The sequence below is a fragment of the Corvus moneduloides genome, chromosome 5 (assembly GCF_009650955.1).
Source record: "Corvus moneduloides isolate bCorMon1 chromosome 5, bCorMon1.pri, whole genome shotgun sequence".
NCBI classification, from domain to species: domain Eukaryota; kingdom Metazoa; phylum Chordata; class Aves; order Passeriformes; family Corvidae; genus Corvus; species Corvus moneduloides.
The window spans coordinates 43238420-43257157 of record NC_045480.1 but is presented as its reverse complement, the minus strand read 5'-3'; the positions used below and the strand labels follow the sequence as shown (position 1 = coordinate 43257157).

The 18738-nt window shown below is 35.9% G+C and overlaps 2 protein-coding genes across 2 annotated transcripts in view; one reads left to right on the top strand and one right to left on the bottom strand.

The window, feature by feature from the left end:
* The first annotated feature begins 629 nt into the window (after window positions 1–629).
* On the top strand, window positions 630–4250 carry GIMD1 (GIMAP family P-loop NTPase domain containing 1). Its single transcript, XM_032109700.1, has 3 exons — window positions 630–717; window positions 2054–2475; window positions 3627–4250. Exons 2-3 carry the CDS (start codon window positions 2083–2085, stop codon window positions 3894–3896), a joined length of 663 nt encoding a protein of 220 aa, XP_031965591.1. The 5' UTR covers window positions 630–717; window positions 2054–2082; the 3' UTR covers window positions 3897–4250.
* Window positions 4251–5825: 1575 nt separating this feature from the next.
* AIMP1 (aminoacyl tRNA synthetase complex interacting multifunctional protein 1) overlaps window positions 5826–18738 on the bottom strand; it is a 32519-nt gene continuing 19606 nt past the window's right edge. Inside the window, exons 5-7 of the mRNA XM_032109699.1 lie at window positions 16305–16516; window positions 12855–13023; window positions 5826–6074 (exon numbers count right to left, since the gene is read on the bottom strand). Coding sequence (XP_031965590.1) covers window positions 5908–6074; window positions 12855–13023; window positions 16305–16516 — 548 coding nt within the window. The 3' untranslated portion in view covers window positions 5826–5907. The remainder of the gene's footprint in view (window positions 6075–12854; window positions 13024–16304; window positions 16517–18738) is intronic.

Here is an 18738-nt window from a genome sequence, read left to right as displayed (position 1 = left end):
GGAAAATTGTCTAAAAAGCAAGTGATAGGTCCTTTCTGGACAATCTTTTTTTTTTATCTCTGGTTTTAATGCTATTATAGCATGCCAAATAATGATGCTTGCAAGAGAAATGTATTAGGCTAACAGCCAACAGCTAATGCACATGACCGGTAGTTCTGCAAGCCTTCAGTTTTCTTCCTGGTTCATAAATAATTTCTGCATTTTAATATATTTGTTATTATTTTAATCCATCTTTGTTAAGCAAACATCTTTATCTCTGCAAATGATTTACACGGTGCTATGAAAATATTGCAATTAATAATTCATTGCAATAATAGGAAAGAGCGCATTTGGTCTTCACATGCATATATGAAGACACATTCAAAAACACACAATACAAAGGAGTCCCACTACCACCATTATCGCTTGCACGTTTAACTGCTGGTGGAATTCAAGTAACTTTTAAAAATACCAGCATCATACAATCACTTAGATGACTTCAAAAACAGTATTTGCAGCTAAGTCACAAAAATTCAACAGTGCCAATTACTGACCAAACATACCCAATTGAATGAGGATCTATCAGTAATAGATTAACCAGATTAATGTGTACGTAACAGTCTCAGCGTGATACGGCACTGCTGTTAGTTTCAAAGTTCACATATGAACTTCTTTCTACACTGCACATGTGGTTTATGAACAAAGTCTGAATGAAAGAAGAATTTAAGGGAAAATAAGGTAAGTGACACAATATGAAATTAATCTAAGTATTTAAGCGTATTCTGTTTACAGGGGAAAAACCCCCAAATCTTTGATTGCGATTTAAAAAAGGAATAGACAAATCCATGTCCACTACCTCCTATTATTATGCTACAAAGTATACAATGCATATCGAGACTGATGAATAACTGAAGACAACCATTTCATAAGATGTCTTTTTTAAAAGGAAATTGATCAATGAAAAATCCACAAAACCCCACTGTGAATTCAGTAAGGAAGATTATCATGTACATATCTAATGCCACCTGTAACAAAATTAGTGTATTACCAGCTCTTGCATCTTTGGTGCTGTATTGAAGCTATTTCAAAAGTTTGATTCAGGCATGGAATCATTATGATAGAGAAAGCTTAAATTGCACAGCAAGAATCTAAATAAATTAATCACAGGAAATCCCAGTCTAAAATTATCCATGATCTCTCTATAAGTACCTAAACGTAGTAACTTAAGAACAACAAAAAAACCTCTTTCTGAAGTTCACATGTCACAGAAACTTAAAATCCACTATTTGCTACTATGGTTTTACCTTCTGAAACACGTCTCGATTTAGTCAAATAACCAGTCTTCCTGTTAGATGTTTAACATGCACTAAAACCCCTTCAGATACTGGATTAGAGAGAAGTACAAAGAGAATGAAAATTTTTATTTATGAACAATTAGAGTAACTGGAAATGATACCAAGCCAACTCTCCTCTCTATCCACTAGTCTATATACTTTTCCACTAAATGTGCTAATAAGCTGGTTTAGTATACATTTCCAAAATCTCCTTTTCATGAGATTGGCTATTTCAGCTCTTTTTTTTTTTTTTTTCAATTGACATACTTGGATTTATCTGCATCAGAAAGCCCTTTCAGACTACTGTCTATTTCAACATCAGTGGTAGCTGATGAAAGACATATTCTAAGCTGTTCTCTGCTGTGAAAAAGTGCTCCCTTAGAATCTACTTCTCCTTGATTATTCATTTCTTTTTCCTAAAACAAGCAAATATTTACATCCTGAAACATTGTCAATAACAGCAGCACCCATTTGTCACCATTCTCTTCTTCCTTCCCTAGTTCGCCTCCTTTTCCTAACCTACTACTCTCTCAGAATGGCAACAGTGTTTTCCACAGCTGTTTCCCAACTCCTCCCTTCTCTGTTGCCTCTCCTTAGCTCTATTTTGCTTCTTCCTAAAACTCTTTTCACATTTCAGGCAGGGAAAAACACTCAAAAGACATTGAATATTGGAAATTCTTGCCTCTTTTTTTTCCCCCTCCCCAAAGTTACTGAAATATCTTATGTTATTTGTATTCAAGTGACAGGTTTGTGGATAAAAGCGCAGACAATGGCAGACAGCAATGAGATGAGCATCAACCTTGTTGTCCTTGGAAAAACTCAGACTGGCAAAAGTGCTGCTGGGAACAGCCTGTTGGGCAGCTCAGACTTTGAGAGCCGTCTCTCCCCCAGCTCTGTGACTACGTGCTGCAGCCTCGGACGCAGCGGCCGCATTTTGGGGCTCATACGGAGAAATGGCTGTGAGTCAGCTCTCCGCGTTCGAGTACTGGACACTCCAAGCTACCCTCACACTGCTCTGAGCAAAGAGCAAGTGAGAGACACGGTGAGAGCAGCCTTGGCTCACCACTTTGGAGAGGAAGGCCTGCACTTGGCTCTCTTGGTCCTGAGGTCTGACCTGCCTCTGTGTCCAGATGAAAGCAGTGACACAGTTCAGCTCATCCAGGTAACCAAAAAATAAACAGAAGTCTCTGCCCTAATGGCAACTCTTCAGGTGACAATAGCTACAGAAGAGGTGACTGCAAAAGTGAAATATTTTTTTTCCAACAACAGCCTAATGAATTGAGAGTGGCAGATGTTAATTTCAGAACAAACATTGTAATTGAGTCCTCAGCAAATTGAAGCTCTATCCTCTCTTTCTGAAACTGATAACCCAAGAATTCCTTAGGCAGCTTAAGGCAAAATTTTGTATGCATTCAGTATTTTTCATCCCTACTGTCTAAAACAGGTGAATCAATATCAATACACCAGATCTTCTTAACACCCAACTTATCTTGGAAGTGGACAGACATCCTTTAAAGTAGTTTTATATATCTTAGCATTTAGGTTACAGAGTCAAGATCACTGCAGAGTGTCCTTCATCACCAAGGTAGGCTTCTTGTCATATAGGAGTTAGCAGGATTGCACCAAAGTTGTAATTTCATTTACACCTGTAAATTAAAGCCCAACCTCTCTTATTCCTATTAAATTTTTCTGTACTTACTGCCAGAAAAGCAGCTTGTTCTCTCCATTCTCCTCCATCAGATAAATCACTGAAATTGAAGACAAACGCTCTGGCCCATTATTTAGGGTGATGCACTTGATTTGTGTTTTTCCTGAATTGCTAAGAATAGTTCAGTTTTATGGATCACAGCTGGAACTGAAGTTGATGTTACATAGAAATTCATCATTTATTTTTTCAACAAAAGGTGATCCAGTGTTTTTCAAAAAATTTTTTTTGAAGAGCTGTTAACAGCGTAGCAATATGGATATGTGGTAACTACTGATTTCAAACTAACGTGTGGCATGGCTAAGCAACTATTTTTCCTTATTTACATGAACACTTTTAAACTGGAGACATTCTGTTAACATCTGTAGTCAGGGAACAGAGAACTGCTAGTACTGCATGACCACGTATTTCCACTGAAGGTGGATGTCAATGTCTTGGAAAGGAGAAAAAAGACCCAGAAATTTCAGCAACTCGGATAGCATGAACTGGATTACTGCCAGGAAAAAAAACCCATCCATGTAATTGGTCTGTTAATGTACTAAGTGTATGAAATGGGAGTGGGGAAAAGAAATAAGAGATAACTATCTAAGATTTGCTTTTCATTACAGGAACTTCTGGGTCCCAAATGGAAGGATTTCACTGCAGTTCTACTTACTCATGCAGACAAGGCAGAAGAGGCTGGATACAGTGAGGAAACATACTTGTGCAGTGCCTCAAGTACCCTGTTGTCACTTTTGAGCTCAGTACAGCATAAATACATTTTCCTAGACAACCATAACAGCATAATTAAAGAGGAAAGAAACATTGTCTTAACAAAGCTCTTGAATTTTATACGAAAAAATAATTATCAAGTACTACTTAAACACAGCAAGGAATAAAATTAACTTTCAGGTGCTCATGTGTCTATTTTCTACAGTAGATAACATCTAATAGAAATAAAAGAGTAAAAGCCATCAACTGGAAAACTCCACATCCATACCAAACACCTTTGAACACACAATTAGAAATATCTCTTTAGATTACTGAACTACTTGCCTTTGATAGAGTACCTCACATTACTGCATTCAGAATCCTAGCTTCAACCACAGAATCAGAAGCTAGTGCTCCAAAATCATGTTCCTAATATGTATGTAGTCACAAATGAGATTTTGCACTACTCCAGACTGTATATTTCAGTTCACACAGAATACATATCTGGAAGAATAAAATAAAAATTTTTAAAAAATTAAAAATGCACATGAGTTCAGACTGTAAGGGAGCCTCTTTACTCAATTCTTCTAGCTTTCAGAAGTTCCTCTGAATTCAGTTTCCTCTGAACTTCCATTTCTAAAAAGAGCTATCTGGTACTAAAAGCTAAGATTTATCTATTATAAAAGTGTTTCCCTACCATGACTCAAGATTAGTTATAATTGAGTTCTTGAACTACAAGGATTTTGTTTAATAAAACATTATTGGATATACAGTTTACAAGGCAGATAAAATGGCTTCCATGTGCCTAATGCTATTCAGCACATTTAAAAGAACTAATTACTATTGCTTATTCCCAGATGCATGAAAAACTAATAATTTACGGCACAAACAAAACTCATTCAAAAGGGAAATCTGTTCATCTCCTGTTCAAGTAACGCATGTTACTTCTAATTTTATATCATTGTCATTTTGTTTTCTCTCCACTTACTGAATGAAGTTCAAAGCCTGCAAAATTTAGAAAGGCTTAAGTTTTTTTAATTTCAGTAGTTAAAATAGCATTTACTGTTTCAATGGTTAGACAATAACAATTTATTATATGCCAAAATATCTGAAGTATCCCTAAATAGCTACTTAAAAGGGTTATTGTAAATTGATCCAAAACATTTATTTTCATATTACTGAAAGTAAGGAATTAAAATAATTGATTTGAGGCTAATAGCCTAGCAACATGACTATTTGTACAACATAACTATGAAATAATTCTAACTGTAAAAACTGAAGAAGCTATTTCTGTTAAAACCAAAGCACTTTTTGTAAAAAATATCATTGCATAAAAGCACATAAAAATGAAACAAAATATAAATTAATTTTATACCTGTTTTAGCACTGGAGAAGTATCTTTTGTTTTGTTTGGGTTTTGGGTTTTCTTGGGGGTTGGTTTTTTGTTTTTTGGGGGATTTTTTAGTTTTTGATTAGTTCCAGGAATCTATTTGTTATTAATTATTTCTCAGTCCTTAGTCTTATTGTTTGGAAGTATATACCTAGGCAGACTAGATAAAGAACTATTCTAGCTAAGTGACAGCTTTGATCTTAAAGCAATTATAACAGCTTAGTTGTGGGGACATGAAAGTATGTCCACTTGTACATCTTGGGGCATAAACCACCGTAATTTAATCTTCCAGTTACAACTGACTGCAGACTACAGAGAGAACACAGGCAAGAGAAATGGGGCAGAGGCTTATAATTGATCTTGAAACTGCTTGGAAGAAGAGGAGAAAAACTATTACTAAGTGACTAGAAGAATAAAGACAATTGTGGTCTTCACTAACCAACTGCTAGTACTGCAATTAGCACACAAGGAATATGGCAGAGTATTTTCCTTATTTCCTTTAGCTCTTGCTAAATAGAATTTCTACACCTTCAAGCTGTCCAGAAAATTTACTTGCCTGTCTGTAGTCCTACCACGAACAAGACTTGGCAATTAAGTTATGAGCACTGAGTAGTTAATAACTGCTGACAACACACAACCTCAAGGACAATAAGCATAGTGAATGAGTGCATTCTCAAAACATTGGAGAAATAACATATTCTGGAAAAGAAGTCAAACAAAACGGGTCTTAGCCATGCATTTCATGTTTTTTATTGTGCTTGCATCACTTTTCATTTCAATATCTGTAAAAGTTTCTAATAACCATTTATTTATTTAATTCCGCTGTTTGCCATGGTCTCTGCCCTGCAGACTCCTTTCCCTTTCACTTCAAATGGAACTCCTTTGTACGTAGCAACACACTGGTCATTGGTATGAAGATCAGGTTGGATTTGCTCCCAAATCTTCTTCTTTGGATTAAGTTCCTTCTCAGGATCTCCTGTTTCAAAACAAAGAATAACGTCATAGCACACAACTCAGTGCAAGAGCTCTATGTACTTGCTCATCTGTGACAGCCCACATAGCATCACTGCACACACTTTTAAGGGAAAAATCCCCCAGCATTCCTTTTGATTCTCAAAATGAAAACTTTGATTGGAATTAGGAAGTGTCTAGGAAATGCCTCCAGAACCTCTCTGAAAATGAGCATCTTTCAAGGTTAAAAGGTTATATCAGACAACAAGCACTGTCAAAAGGAAGAAATTAAACCATTGGTGTTAGTTTATACTACAGACCAAAAGAATTCCCAAGAATTAAGTACATATGGACCACACAAGTACACTGCTCACCAAGACAGGTTTGTCAGCATCTTAAGTTTAGGAATTAATGATGTTTTTATAAGCAATTAAGTGCATTTAGCAGATGCTGCTACATTTGAGGAATACTGAACTTAGACAAGAATAGTACAGAGGTAGCATACTGACATGTAATTTTAGCCCCAAGTTTCAACACTGTTCTTCTACATTTTGTACTGTTTGATGACAAGCTCTGGTGCCCAAAGTAACAGAAGCAGAAGTTAGCTACAGTTTCAGCAAGTATGGCCTCAGTCTTGATAAGCCTCAGTTTCCTGCTTCAATGGATACATCATGGTAAAATACCTACACCCTAGAGGTATTGACAGTCTAACTACATTAGCAAATCGGACTACTTAAGGATCTCTAATGACCACAAAATGCAGGTTTTTTCTATTAATGTTTTGTAATTTTGTCAACAAATTAGATAGCATAGTGAAGTACATTTTTCCTATTTTTAAATAAGCATGAAATGCAAAATATAGAAACAAAACAAGCTAAATAATCTTGCTGCAAAGATACTGAATAAACTGCTGCCCGCTGATACAATCTAGATAAAACAAGACAGCAAATTCACTGTACTATTATTTTCTGTTCAAAGGTCAAGTAAGTTTAATGTCTTAATTCTAAAACAATACAGATTCTATTAAAAAATTTCATTAAAAATAATTTAATCATAACATTGTTGTGTGCTTTTAACTTCTTGTGCATCACACAGGCAAGACAAATAAAATACCCCACAAGAATTGCACATTTAAATACCGAAAGGAATCTCACGCTATTTCATTGTTGTTACACTGTATATTTTTACTTGCTTGTAGTGCCATATTGGCACCATTCTGACCAAACTATCAAAATCAAAAGTTCAAGAACAAGCAAGAATCAAAAACCAAATCCTAGTAATCATATCATCCCTGAGATTCTCTCAGAGGAAGAGCTCTCCAAGTGAGCAGAACATCAAGTACTCCCAAGCTGCACTACAAAGTGTTCCCAAAGGTTTAGGAAGAAAAACTAAAACTACAGGGATTTTAACCTTTACGTTTTTACCTTTTACCTTTTTCTAGTAGCTGGTTGAAATTCATCACTGCTTGGTAAGTCTGACTGACTGACCAACAAGTGGTTAAAAACTACTGCCTCATGCCTTATTGGTAATCTCCTGTAAATGTTTTCAATAGTTCAGTCTACTCACATTCACAATGCCTGGAAACCTGGATTATTTCTGTCCGTAGATGGGTCTAATTCTGTAGCTTCTATATATGCAAGAGAAGCAGACTGGGCCAGATTTCTCTGTGAAGTAAGCTAGCCTTACCAGAGCAGTATTTAATAATGCAATCAAGTTATTTCACAACCAGAGTGCATTTAGTATTTCAAAGAAAAATCAGTAATAACATTAATAATTATCTTTATATAATATTTATAATTAATAGTAAACAGAGGAAGAAATTTAACCGCGTTAATTGCCTAAATAATTACACTATTAAATAAAAATTATTAAATGTTTAGAGCTAACTGTGCATTTTCACAAAAATAAATTAGCTTAATGCTCAGGTTCATGAACAAAGGCAAACTTGGATTTAGACCACAGTGCATACATACAAACTAATAAAACCATTAAACAGAATGTTAAGTGATCCATTGTGCATTTTCCTTCCCCTCTTCAAATATTAAAAGCACATGATTTTTTTTTTTTCTTCAGTAAGAAAAACCCCATACTTTTATTATAAAAAACACGTTTTGGATGTTAATAAATTTCTTTGGAATCCTGCATCAAGCCCCCTTGGGATCTGTGGTGAGCTAATATTAGATTAGCATAGGCACCAATTTTAAATACTACCAGAGCTTTAAACTGTGCATTTTCCTATGCCTTCTCCTCACTGCATTCCTTCTTCCCAGAAAATATTCTTTAGAAGAGTTTCTATAAATAAAATAAGTTGAAGCTTTTAATCGTTTAACCAGCTTTCCACTCTTCTTTACTGAAAATGAGCCAAATAAGAGGTCCCAAATTTTGTTAAACATGTCATTCCATCTTGAAGTTTCAATACTACAAAAAAATTTTAGTAATAAGCAAGAAACCTCTCCATTTTGTAACAGCTCAATAACTACTGTAGGAATAGATCTCAGCGCAGCAAGGGGCAAAAGGACACAATGATGTGTGACTTTACTTAATGCCACTTACCCCACAGTGAATTGTAGCCGTGCAGCTGAAGGAAAACATGAATACTCTCAAGCTTTGATTAAAGAAACCTGCTAACTATAGGCTAACGACTGCACTCCAGCTTTACCACTTTTTATTTTTCTAGAGATAGTAATTTCCTTAATCGCCAGTGATTCTTAGACCAGAATGATAATTTAATTATATAATTATATAAGTAACAGATCTCTGGTTCCTGTGGCATCAAAGCATCTGTCACTGCTATCAGAAAACAGATTTCACAGTTAGCTGTGAAATTTTTAAGTATTATTGCTGTCTTAAGGCTTTGTAGGCTTTGCAGGAGGTTATAGAATTTACATACACACACACGACAGAACAATTCTTCCACAGTTTAAAAATCAGACCTTTTCCAGTGAAGTAGGATAAAAATTTTATAAAGTTTTGAATGCAAAAAAGGCCCAAGAGATCTTGAAGATTCATGCACTGGAGTATAGAACAGTGTTAAAAATTCCACTGAGGGCAAAGACATCAAATAAACAAACAAAACAGAACAATACTCCAGGCAACAGCATTCTTTATCAAATCTCTCCTTTGTAACACCCAAGATGGTTCTAGGTAAACACTCCAGTTGCTACAGAAAAAAAATTTAAGTGGTTTGAAACCAGATACAATTGGTTTACTTCAACTAAAACAACCAAAGAAAATTAGTCTGTATCTCATGAATATTGTGTATGATGGAGAGGGAAGACTTAAAAATAACTCAATTCCAAGCTGCTTGATAGACAGCTGCGTGCATTTTAGAGTTGCTTTATTGTTGCCGGTGGTGCTTCTGTTGCTTCACAGGCTTTCATACTTCAAACTGAAATAAGACCCAGCTGTCCTTTCTATTTTAACTTCAAGGATTCCAACTGAATCTTTATGCTTTACAGTTACATTTAAAAAAAAAATTGATCAGAATATAAACGGTTACAATTAAGCATTGAAATTAAATGACATGTGACACAACAAGGAGTCTATCCTCCTGGTAACATCATCAGGGAAGTGCCAGACGGTCTTTGAGGAGAGAGCAGCAGCTAAGAAGCATGAGGTTTTAACACAAAAAAGGTAAGTAGAAGATAGATGTTCAACCCCATTAAAACCTGAGAAATAGTTTTCCAGTCTCCCAGTGAGTTTCCCCCTATCTTAGTTTACAACAGCAACATTAAAAAGACAAGAACCCAACAAATAAATTTACAGAAGCAGATGTCACCATGATTTTGTAAGTCTCCATCTACCAATGCTTTTTTTTGCATCTTCCTACTCAAGATAGTAAAATCTCAAGACTTAGAACTCTTTGAAATAAGTTTTAGGTAAGAAAAAGACAGATCACTTCGCACTATTAAGCATTAGGTAAATTTTCAAAGTCAGTGATTAGCTTTAATCTCACACCTACAAAATTTTCCAAGCAGCTCTTTATGAAGCATTAGAGAACAGTGCCACATTTCAGACTACAATCTATAGCCCTGGATATATACACCTGGCAAACAGGTTGTAAAAACCTTCATTTGGCACTCATCAGAGCTCCGTGTCTTTGGCTGCCCACCAGAAGGAAACGATATAATGCACACAAAACCTTGTGTCACTGGCTGCAAGCCTTCAGAGCTAGAACAATTTACACACCACCTTTAGCTTATTCTGTATCTTTTAAGGATCAAAATGTCAACACAGTGTCTGCATACTGTAACAGATGGGAATAATTTTAGAACAAATATTTCTATAACTGATTGCTCTAGGAAAAGCTTTTTGCCACTGTAAAAAAACCAAACAACTGAAGTCAAATAGTTCAATTATTTTGACAGAACTCACTTCATTATTCATGTGCAAGAATAGATATGCTGGTGAACAGAAAATAGCAGTACTACCAGCTCTCCCATTTTCAAATGCCAGGCATATGAAGCTACTTGAGATATAAGTTCGGAGTAAGGCTATACCTTAGACAAAAGCAAACAAAATAAGACCCTCAAGCTGGGCGTAGGGCGTTTTTGAGGGGTGAGCTTGTATATCATTTTGCAGGGCCTATACACTAGAAATGTTTATTCTACAACTTGATGCTCTCTTGCACATCCATTTCCACAGCAACAGAAGGCAGTATGAGAACATTCTTGCAGGTAACAAAGGTCCAAGATTTAATCCATCTTTACTCGCTATATGTGATAACAACTAGAAGCTATGAGTGAGTATTCCTGCAATTTAGTCAATGCAATTGCTGAAGCATTTAAGATTTCAGTATAGCTTACCAATTCTGCATCTCAACTAGCAAGCTTGCTATATTTTTAATACAGGAAACTAAAACTGAAAAAAACAAATGCTGCCAGACTGATTTCCTTTTTAAACACAGTATTATTTTAAAGTATTTTCAATTGGAGCATTAAATCTCAGCAAGCTGAGCTATTTTTCTGTTTCACAGAGCACCTAGACAGAGCATTGCTTCCTTTATCATATTCCAACCAAAATATATATATATATTTTTAAAGCATCACAATTTCACTCTTGGGAAGTATAAAAAAAATTTTATATATATATATACACACACATATATATTTCTGAAAGGTATTTCATGTAAATATGTTTACACATAGAGCTTGCCAAGAGGTTTATAAATCAAAATGCTGCTGTACAGCTAGAAATTGTCAGAAGTACAATAGTTTAAAAAGGTTAATATGGTTCTATGCAGAAAATAAAGTTACACCATCTTCTCACATGTGAAAGCCAACTTTTGAACAACAAATTCACCTTGAAGATGAATACTTCATTGATAAATGCACACACATACACTTTCACCAACTATGGGAAATACTGGGAGTTGGACCACATTTTCTTTATGTTAAAGCGATGCAGCGATCCTGACCAGAAGAGCACTGTTCATCAAGACCTCTGTGATCCACTTAACAGTTAACCTGAGTAGATCTGCGCTTGGGCTGTGCTGCACAAATTCCTAAATTCTTAGGGTACAGGATAAAGCTAGGCAGCTGATCGTAGGAGAGGAGCCTGCAGGCAGGCAGCTCCCATCTGGCATCAGCAACTGAGCCTCCGGTGTGTCCTCACCTTTATGGAACAGGGCAGCACCAAGTTCTCACACAAACCTCCTTTATGATTGACAGTCGCAATGAGTAAAAAAAATACGGCAATAACTCAAACAACAGAAAGGGAAGAAACTCTCCTTATGGACAGGGAGTGCACAGCATGCCGCAGGTACATTCCCATCATCTGCGCAACCTAAGATTATTTATACTAGTCTTTCTTTTCACACTCAGCTCTCATAAACAGCATTTTAAATGACACTTTAGTCTGAGTCTTTAGTCTGAGTGGCTTTTTACTGGGATCATAATGAACCAACACTTCCTGATGAAAACACTCATAACCATTATAAAAATAACAAAGTAACGGTGCTAACAAATACAGCAACAGAAGAAGATGATCTGACTGTATCCCTTTCAGACTGAGACTAATGAACTGGCATTTGGGTAGGAGGGAAGCATTCATCCACATGATAAATCTGTGATGCTTTATTTGAGTTCCCAATAAGCAGCCAAAAATTAATCCTTTTTATAGAGGTTGAAGAAATGGAAAAATGGACGAAAAATCATCTTTTGATAAAGTTTAGATTTGGTTAAATTCTTATTTATATTCTGAATGGATTTATTGATTTAATTAAGTGGGAAGAAGTCCAATGTCTCTCTTTGGAAACCTAAGAAGACATTTCATCCCAGACAAACAAAAAAACCCTGGTGTTTTGAATATTATGGGCTCCTCTCATGAATAGACTTCCACCCCCTTCTATCCTCTCCATCTCTTCCTCCTCAAAAAAAAAAACCCTCCCCAAGTTCTGACACTTTCACTACAGGGAGGAGCTGGAATTAGGAATTTAATACTTCATCACTTACACTGAGACACTGTGAAAGATGCTTTCTTTACATTTGCTTGTTGTAACTTGCCAAGTGCAACTATGTTTATCCATATATTTCAAAGCTGAAATACTTACTGAGACTTAAAGGAATGGGATATTTTACATTTAGTTCTATACAACTTTATCAAGTTACAATTTTTTGACAGATGATACAGTATTTTTAATCCTTTATTTACACAATATTAGCATGTAAATTAAAAAAAAAAAGAACTAATTCAGAAAATTTCAACAAAAAACCCAACCAACTTTAAAAAAAGCTCTTTGATGTGTTTCGATGCTGAGGCCACATTGGCATACCTGTTTCCATCATTTTCCCAAATATCTACTTACCAGGAAAACCTTCGAAAGTGACTCTGTCCCCAGGTACTGATCCAGGTGGGGGAGCCAGAATTTCCACTTTTTCTGGGGAGCTGGCACACATCACCATTGCTTGAGACACCACTCCTCTCATCTTTGCAGGTTTCAAGTTACAGAGAAGTACTGCCATCCGATTCTGCATCTTGGGGGAGGAAAACAGAAGGATATGAGTACTTAAAATGCCATGTGGTTCTGGGGACTCCCATTATTTCGTCACAACGAAAGAAATACAGTGACGAGATCTTACCATGATAAGCGAAGTGTAAGAGAAGCACGTAGCAACAGATTCACGATTTTAACGCCTGGACACCAGTAACATAACATTTAAACCCCTTAAGAGCTGGCCAGTGAATAAGGGATTAAATGCTGAAATGTGACATATTTATCATGGAAATATGTAATATGCAATTCAGAAATCTAAAAAACAGGCGAGGCATTTCACTTGCATTCCCATCTTTATTCATTACAGACCACCACTTTAGTCTACTTTCATTATAGCACTATTACCAAGCAATTTCTACTTAATGATGATAATAACAACAACAAAACCAGTCTGCAAATTAGGCTCATAGGTAAAAATTTCAAACTGTATCCTGGAAGCTTAGAGGTCTTTTACATAATAAGCTCATTTGAATCTTAAATTTTATCTTATTTAACCCAAATGCCTTGAATTTTTTTTAGTCACTGAAAATGGCTGTATATACTGTACACTGAATTTGTTAGAGCAAACCTGTGAAACTACATTTCTCTGGGTTTTGTTTTATTTTAATAAAAATTACAGTAGTAAACCAGAGAAAATATACTTTGTTCAGAAAAACTGCCACACTTGGGACTATAAAGCAAACCACACTTTCACAACTAATAAAAATGAAACCCTGAACATTCCTAAGTGACAAAGTAAAGATGTTTTAATTACCATGCTACTAGTGCACATTATATATATAAATTTAATATTTCTAGATTTTGGTCTTTTTGCATCACTACACAAACTTTCAACAAACCTGCAGGATTAATAATTAATAAAACTCATATGATTGACTATTTCAAATACTGTATATTTTCCAAGTAGAACACTTTAAAAAGCAAAAATATAAATAGCCAAAATGAAGCAGTTGCTAAGGAAAAGTTGATCTTGCATAAGTTTCAAGCCAGCCCATTGACTGCAAATTTCTCAAGTTATTGCTATGGAAATAAGCCCAAAACACAAAAAATGGTTGTAACATGTCAGTGACTAAAATGCAAGTTGTAGTATTATCTAGCACTGAATTATCACTATCGAATGGAATGATAATTACTGGGTGGACAACACAGTGATCTAGAAAGAAAGGAGTTCAAGGCATCTAAATGGAAGAAAAAGTTTCTGCTATAAAAATCAGAGTATATAGTTTATAACAGATGTAAGTGTAATGCGTCCTCTTACAACAAATGTAGAATAGAATGGTAGAACTGTAGAATAGTATTTCTGGAGGATGATGGTGGCCTTTTCCCTGCTTGTTAAGATACATTCCCTGCATTTCTGTTCTTCACTTCTGATCACTGACACGAGGTTCTCTTAGGTTAAAGAGGATTTCAGGAGGTGACAAAAAGTGACACTGGAGAATTGCCTGAATTTCAAGAACAATTACCTGGAACAGGTATCAATGCTAGAAACACAAAGATCCACTTCAAAAAGCCAAATGCAGTGGCAGAAAAGCTGTCAATTCCTTTTGACATTTCAGAAATTTCCCCAATTGTCCCCAGCTGCCAAAAGAGCTCAGCAATGGCATGGTCCACCTCATGCTAACATCCTTCCATATCCCTATTACTTGTGACACATCTGTTCATGACAACAGAGGGTGCAACTTCTGACGTGGCTTCACCACCATGTGAACAAAAACACAGCCACATATAAAGTGGGCAAGCAAGACGTTTTCACACCCATAAATAACTTGCACCGTATACTGAAATGTTAGTGAAGATACACACTGTGCTTCCTAACCAAAAGTAAAATCAGATGATACAAATACTACAGCCTCAAACACTGCTAAATTACCACATCAAACACCAGAATCATGAACAGCTGAATTTTTTTGTGAAAAAATTTATGGCTATGGTCCTTGATCTGATGTATATATTTTTATTTCAATATATGGCAGTAGACACATGCCAGGCCTTCACATTTTTGAACACTTCAAAAAACACAAAGAGATGGATGCCTGCCCCTAAGAATTTACTGTCTTAATAGAGACTTGCCAAAACCAAAAACAGACACGCAAACAAATTGTTCTCAAAGAACGTGCAAGGATGATCCCTAATTCTCTGCTAATGAGCATTTCAGATTATTCTACCACTCAGAAAGAACGTTAAAGAGAAAAGACTCTTGCTGCCATTTCATTCTATGCACTTCACGTTTGTAAGTCTTAAAAGCCATTTAGAATGGCTTTTAAGATGCTTTCTTCTACATACTTTCTTGAAAGCAGACTGCTAAAAGCAAGCAATTTGAGATTTTGTCCACTGCAAATCTAGTAAGTGGACACCATAGGGTGATCAGTGCAGAATAGTTACTATATTCAGTCTTTCTTTATTTTTTTGATTCAGTAACTTTGTGTAGCATAAAAACAATCACAATTTTAATTGCTTCCTATGTTTGCAGTCTTACCATGGGGACAGTGTGCAAACAAGGATTGAAAAGACATTTAAGAAAGTGGAGCTTTTTCCAGACTAAGACCAATTCCTTCATGATCCATTTTGCAGTTGCTTAAACAACAATGTATTAAATGCCGAGCCTGAATTTGAATTTAGGAGAAGCCTTCAGTCAATTCCTCTCCCCCTCTAGAAGAGGTGTGAAAGCAGAACTTAATCTTGAAGCCTTAGGTTGTTCAAAGGCACCCATAAACCATCTGTGTCAAACACCAAAGTGTATTAACTAAAAGAAGCACAGAGGCAGATTCTATTCTGCACAAGGAAGCAAAAATATGCATTTTGTATTCCACTGTTGTTTAAGCTATTTATTGCCAGCTAAGCTGAATTTACATGCTCTCTGCTTTACTTCTTGCCAAATATTTCAACAGGCTATAAAAGAGAATTGGAAGGCAAAGGTTTCGAAAGTTTGGATCATACTAACAAAGGTACTATGATTTCTCTGCTACGTAGTAGGAAACCTAAAGGAAGGGTAACATCTGTTTAGTTTCGGAGTCCAGTGTGTACCAATTGCATGGAATAAGATCCCAGGATAGAAGCACTGCAATCAGAAACTGATTTGGGGAAAGGGTACTTCTCTGGTTTCTGGCAAATGTTGTTAAGCATTACTTCCATCTGCATTTTATTTTTGTTTTCATGACTGTACAAGTCTTTTAGCAGAATGAAAACATATCCTATAAACAGATGAATGTCTTAAGATACTTTAGGAAAGGAAAAGCTCTAAGTAAATAATTTTGTCAATACCTTATCCAGAGGAACATGTTTCACTAAACCGCTGACAACAGTCCTTGGGCTTGCTTCACCAACATCCACTTGCTCAACGTACAGAGTGTCTGCATCTGGATGCTTTTCAGCAGTAATAATGCAGCCAACACGAAGATCCAGACGAGAAACATCTACAGGTTTTGCATCACTACTTCCAGCAGCTGGCTGCTGTTTCTTCTCCTTCTTTTCACCTATCAAAGAACATTTTGTTCGTGAAATGAACATTTAAAAAAGCACAACTAATGTATATGAATACTGCAAGGGAAAAGTGAGCTACAATCTCAGAAATAAGCATAAATTCTGTGCAAAACACAAAAGAAGAGTAAAGAGTTAGCACCTCTATTACCAGTTTCCAGTGGTGAATCATCATGCATACTTCAATTTACATCATTACCTCAACTAATTGTCACCTCCTGTTTGTAAAGTCACCCTGAATTTAAGTGCAGCTAACATGGGTAAGTGACATAAATACTCTAACAAAGGCCACATCAATAAGCCTGATAGTCCCATTTTAATACTTAGCAATTACCAGTAAGCCTTGCCATGGTGTTTCACCAGTAAAAGCAAACTAGGCAATCACAGTCCATCAGGTTACTAGTGCTTATCAGCATTATCAGCATTGTACACAGTCAGGAGCTGTGAACTCACTGCAACTGCACTGTCACAACTGCAATGCAACTCTTCAAGATGACCTTAGCCAAAATTCTTCACTTCCCAAACTTAACAGTGCATGAAAATGCTCATAGCTTACAAGGTTCCCCTGGTGTGGTGTCTTTACCCCGTGATCATCACCCACACAGACTGTATAGTATAAAGCAACAGTGACTCAATGCTCCCCATACTCAGCTGCTTATTTAGATCATAGAATCATAAAATATGCAATACAGCTTTCAAGATGAGCAAATTACATCCAGTTTGTAGATAAGACTGTGCTGTTTAGGAGACATTCAAGACTTGTTTAACAGCTATAATCTCTGGGAGATTAAGAAATGTCTAAGATGTTTACTAAATGTCTAAGATGCTTACTTTAAATAAGCATATTCAGTTATTCTTTCATCCAAGATAACTTACATATTAATGTAAACTAAACTCTCTTCTTTAGGGAACAAAAAAGGAAAAGTGAACACAACATGCAATTTGATTCATTCATCATTGTTCCAGTACAGCCTGAAATTAAATTATACATTCAATAATAAAAAGGCAGTATTTTTTTAATGTAAGCAGCAGCTCTTCAAAAATATTTCAGCTCATTTATGATGAATGAAAAGCTCTAGTGATTACGACTGGGGTTTTTAATGTAATTGACAATTAGATTAATAAAATCAGTCATATATACAATAATGTAAGAGAAACTGGAAAAAAAAATCCCAATCCAAATAGCTGACATATAATATCTAAAATCATTTGAAAGTCCTGCCATGTTTATCCTTGGTGTCATTCCACACTGCTCTCCATGACATTTCTCTACAAGAGAAATGAAGTCTTTCATCAAAAGAGAACACAGCAAATGTGTACATGGTGCATATAGACAGATACATAGAAAATATCCATTTCAATGCCACACGCTAAGGAGAAAAATGCTCTCCTTTGGCCAGTGTCAGAGTCAGTCCAGAATCAATACCCAGAGAAATCACACAGATGAGATTTGCATGAAGTAGAACAATGAATATGAGAATAACAGAGAGGAAACAGATGACACAGAGGACAGAAAGCAAAGGTATTTGAGATATTCCATAATTTCATCAATTTCTAGACTTAAAACCAAATTTTACACATTGGTTACTTCAACTGTTAAATACAGTATCTACAACAGATGCTGAACTCCACAGAAATAACCTGTTCAGGGCTACTATTTAATGTTCATGCTCTGTTTCACCTTTTTCCAAATAGTCACTGGAAGGCAAAAGTCAACCATTGCTTTCCATATGAGATGAGCTCAGTTGGTCAGAGCATGGTGCTACTAACACTGAATTTGTGGGTTCAATCCCTGTATGGGCCATTCCCTTAAGAGGTGGACTTGATGATCCTTGTGAGTCCCTTTTCAACTCAGAATATTCTGTGATCTGTGCTTGTCTAACTGAGTCTAAGCTACTTGTATTGTACTTCCCCTCATCATATATAGAAAGTATTATTTTTCCTTACCAACTGAATACTTGCTCTGTAGCCACTGAATACTTGAGGGAAACAGTTAATTGACTGATAAGATATGTGGCCTCTGCTTTTGTGTTTACAGCTCTGTGGAATATTAATGCAGCAAAGACTGTAATACGTCAAAAAATATGAAATGGCTTGTAAGTCTCTGTACAGCTCACCAGAAAAATAAGAGACAGAGCACTATCATAATATCCAAATTCTGAAAACCTGTACAAATCTATTCATAGAAAATTAATAATAATCTGCATTAGAGAATGTG

Bases quoted from the DNA above. Each gene is read 5' to 3' on its own strand.
- GIMD1 (XM_032109700.1), top strand. From the start codon at position 2,083: ATGGCAGACAGCAATGAGATGAGCATCAACCTTGTTGTCCTTGGAAAA. The intron at 2,476-3,626 runs GTAACCAAAAAA...TTTTCATTACAG, and splicing joins ACACAGTTCAGCTCATCCAG to GAACTTCTGGGTCCCAAATG.